The 1341-nt window shown below is 34.7% G+C and overlaps 1 protein-coding gene across 1 annotated transcript; it reads left to right on the top strand.

Moving 5' to 3' along the window:
• The first annotated feature begins 126 nt into the window (after window positions 1-126).
• On the top strand, window positions 127-1328 carry LOC117152440 (dynein heavy chain 9, axonemal-like). The gene is made up of 2 exons (XM_033324256.1): window positions 127-297; window positions 748-1328. Exon 2 carries the CDS (start codon window positions 766-768, stop codon window positions 1051-1053), a length of 288 nt encoding a protein of 95 aa, XP_033180147.1. The 5' UTR covers window positions 127-297; window positions 748-765; the 3' UTR covers window positions 1054-1328.
• The last annotated feature ends 13 nt before the right edge of the window (window positions 1329-1341 follow it).

Below are 1341 nucleotides of genomic sequence, written 5' to 3'. Positions count from 1 at the left end.
TTTCAAAGAGAAGATAAGTGACCGGCAATCGGCAACCAAACTAACGCATACGCTGTCACGGTTGCACACCTGCAGATAGTAGAATTCACTGTAGTGATATCGATTGTTTTTCGTGCATATCCTGGAAGCTGAGCGAATTCACTTCTTATATAGGAAAAGGTTATTTGAAATATCGATTTCCACAACACTTTCAAAAACATGGAAATCGGAGACTAGTTAACGTTTCTGCAGTTCCACCTACCAAATCATATTCTCTTCAACGCTATTCAGTTTTTATGCGAAAGATTTTTCCATAAAGTAAGTGATTCTGTAATAGTTTGAAATGATGAAGTTAGATGCTTCATCCTATTTAGCGTAGATTATCATACGTTCAAAGGAATAGCTTTCTGTTTGTTCATTAATATGGCATTACTTAGTTTTTATCTAATTGGGAAATGTAAACATTTTCTAATGTAACTTCAATGTATGAGCTAATGAAATTTTAAGGTCATTTTCCAAAAGAACGGTTTATATGCAACTCATGGTTCCTTGCAGATATTACGTGATCCATTAGATATCCATTACACGATGCCATACAAAAAATTTACCTTTGAAATTCTATTGTACGGTAACTTTCTTTAATAAATCTGCATCGATCTGAAGGTGTGGGATCATTTATCAAAGTCATGAGATATATATAATTCATGAATACCCTGAACAACCAATAACCTATATGTATTTACAATAACGACAACGATAAAAATTCAGGACGTCGAAAAACTGGGAATGCAATTGGGTTTCACTTTTGGAGGAAGAAATTTCCATAATGTGTCACTGGGTCAAGGTCAAGAACCCATAGCGGAAGAAGCCATAGAACTTTCCGCGAACGAAGGCCATTGGGTAATTTTGCAAAATGTCCATTTGGTGAGGAAATGGTTGCCTACATTAGAAAAAAAGATGGAACAGTGCTCGGAGAATCCACATGATGATTATCGATTGTTCATTAGTGCGGAACCCAGTCCTGATCCTCATGAATCGATAATACCTCAGGTAATAAACAATTGTATAATTTGAAAAAGCAAAAGAAAATATGCACTTTTAATTAAGTTAACACGTGCTAATTATATTCTTTAACCGTCCGTCGGTAATATGGTCTTTCTATAACGCGGTCGGCATTACAGGTCCTTCAGTAACTGGTCTAATTTCTTACTGTTTTTTTGCCTTAATAAAACCTAAGAAAATTCTGAGGTACCTATTATAGACCCAAATTCACTATATAAGTGATACTTTAGCCAATAAATAAGTAGATAATGTCGATAGGAAAGACTGATTACTAAATTTAAGGTTCGTTAAATTGTACAC

This window comes from Bombus impatiens, unplaced genomic scaffold (assembly GCF_000188095.3).
Source record: "Bombus impatiens unplaced genomic scaffold, BIMP_2.2 scf_1956, whole genome shotgun sequence".
Lineage (NCBI taxonomy): Eukaryota > Metazoa > Arthropoda > Insecta > Hymenoptera > Apidae > Bombus > Bombus impatiens.
Note: the sequence above shows the minus strand (reverse complement) of the source record. Positions and strands in the feature narration are given on the sequence as shown.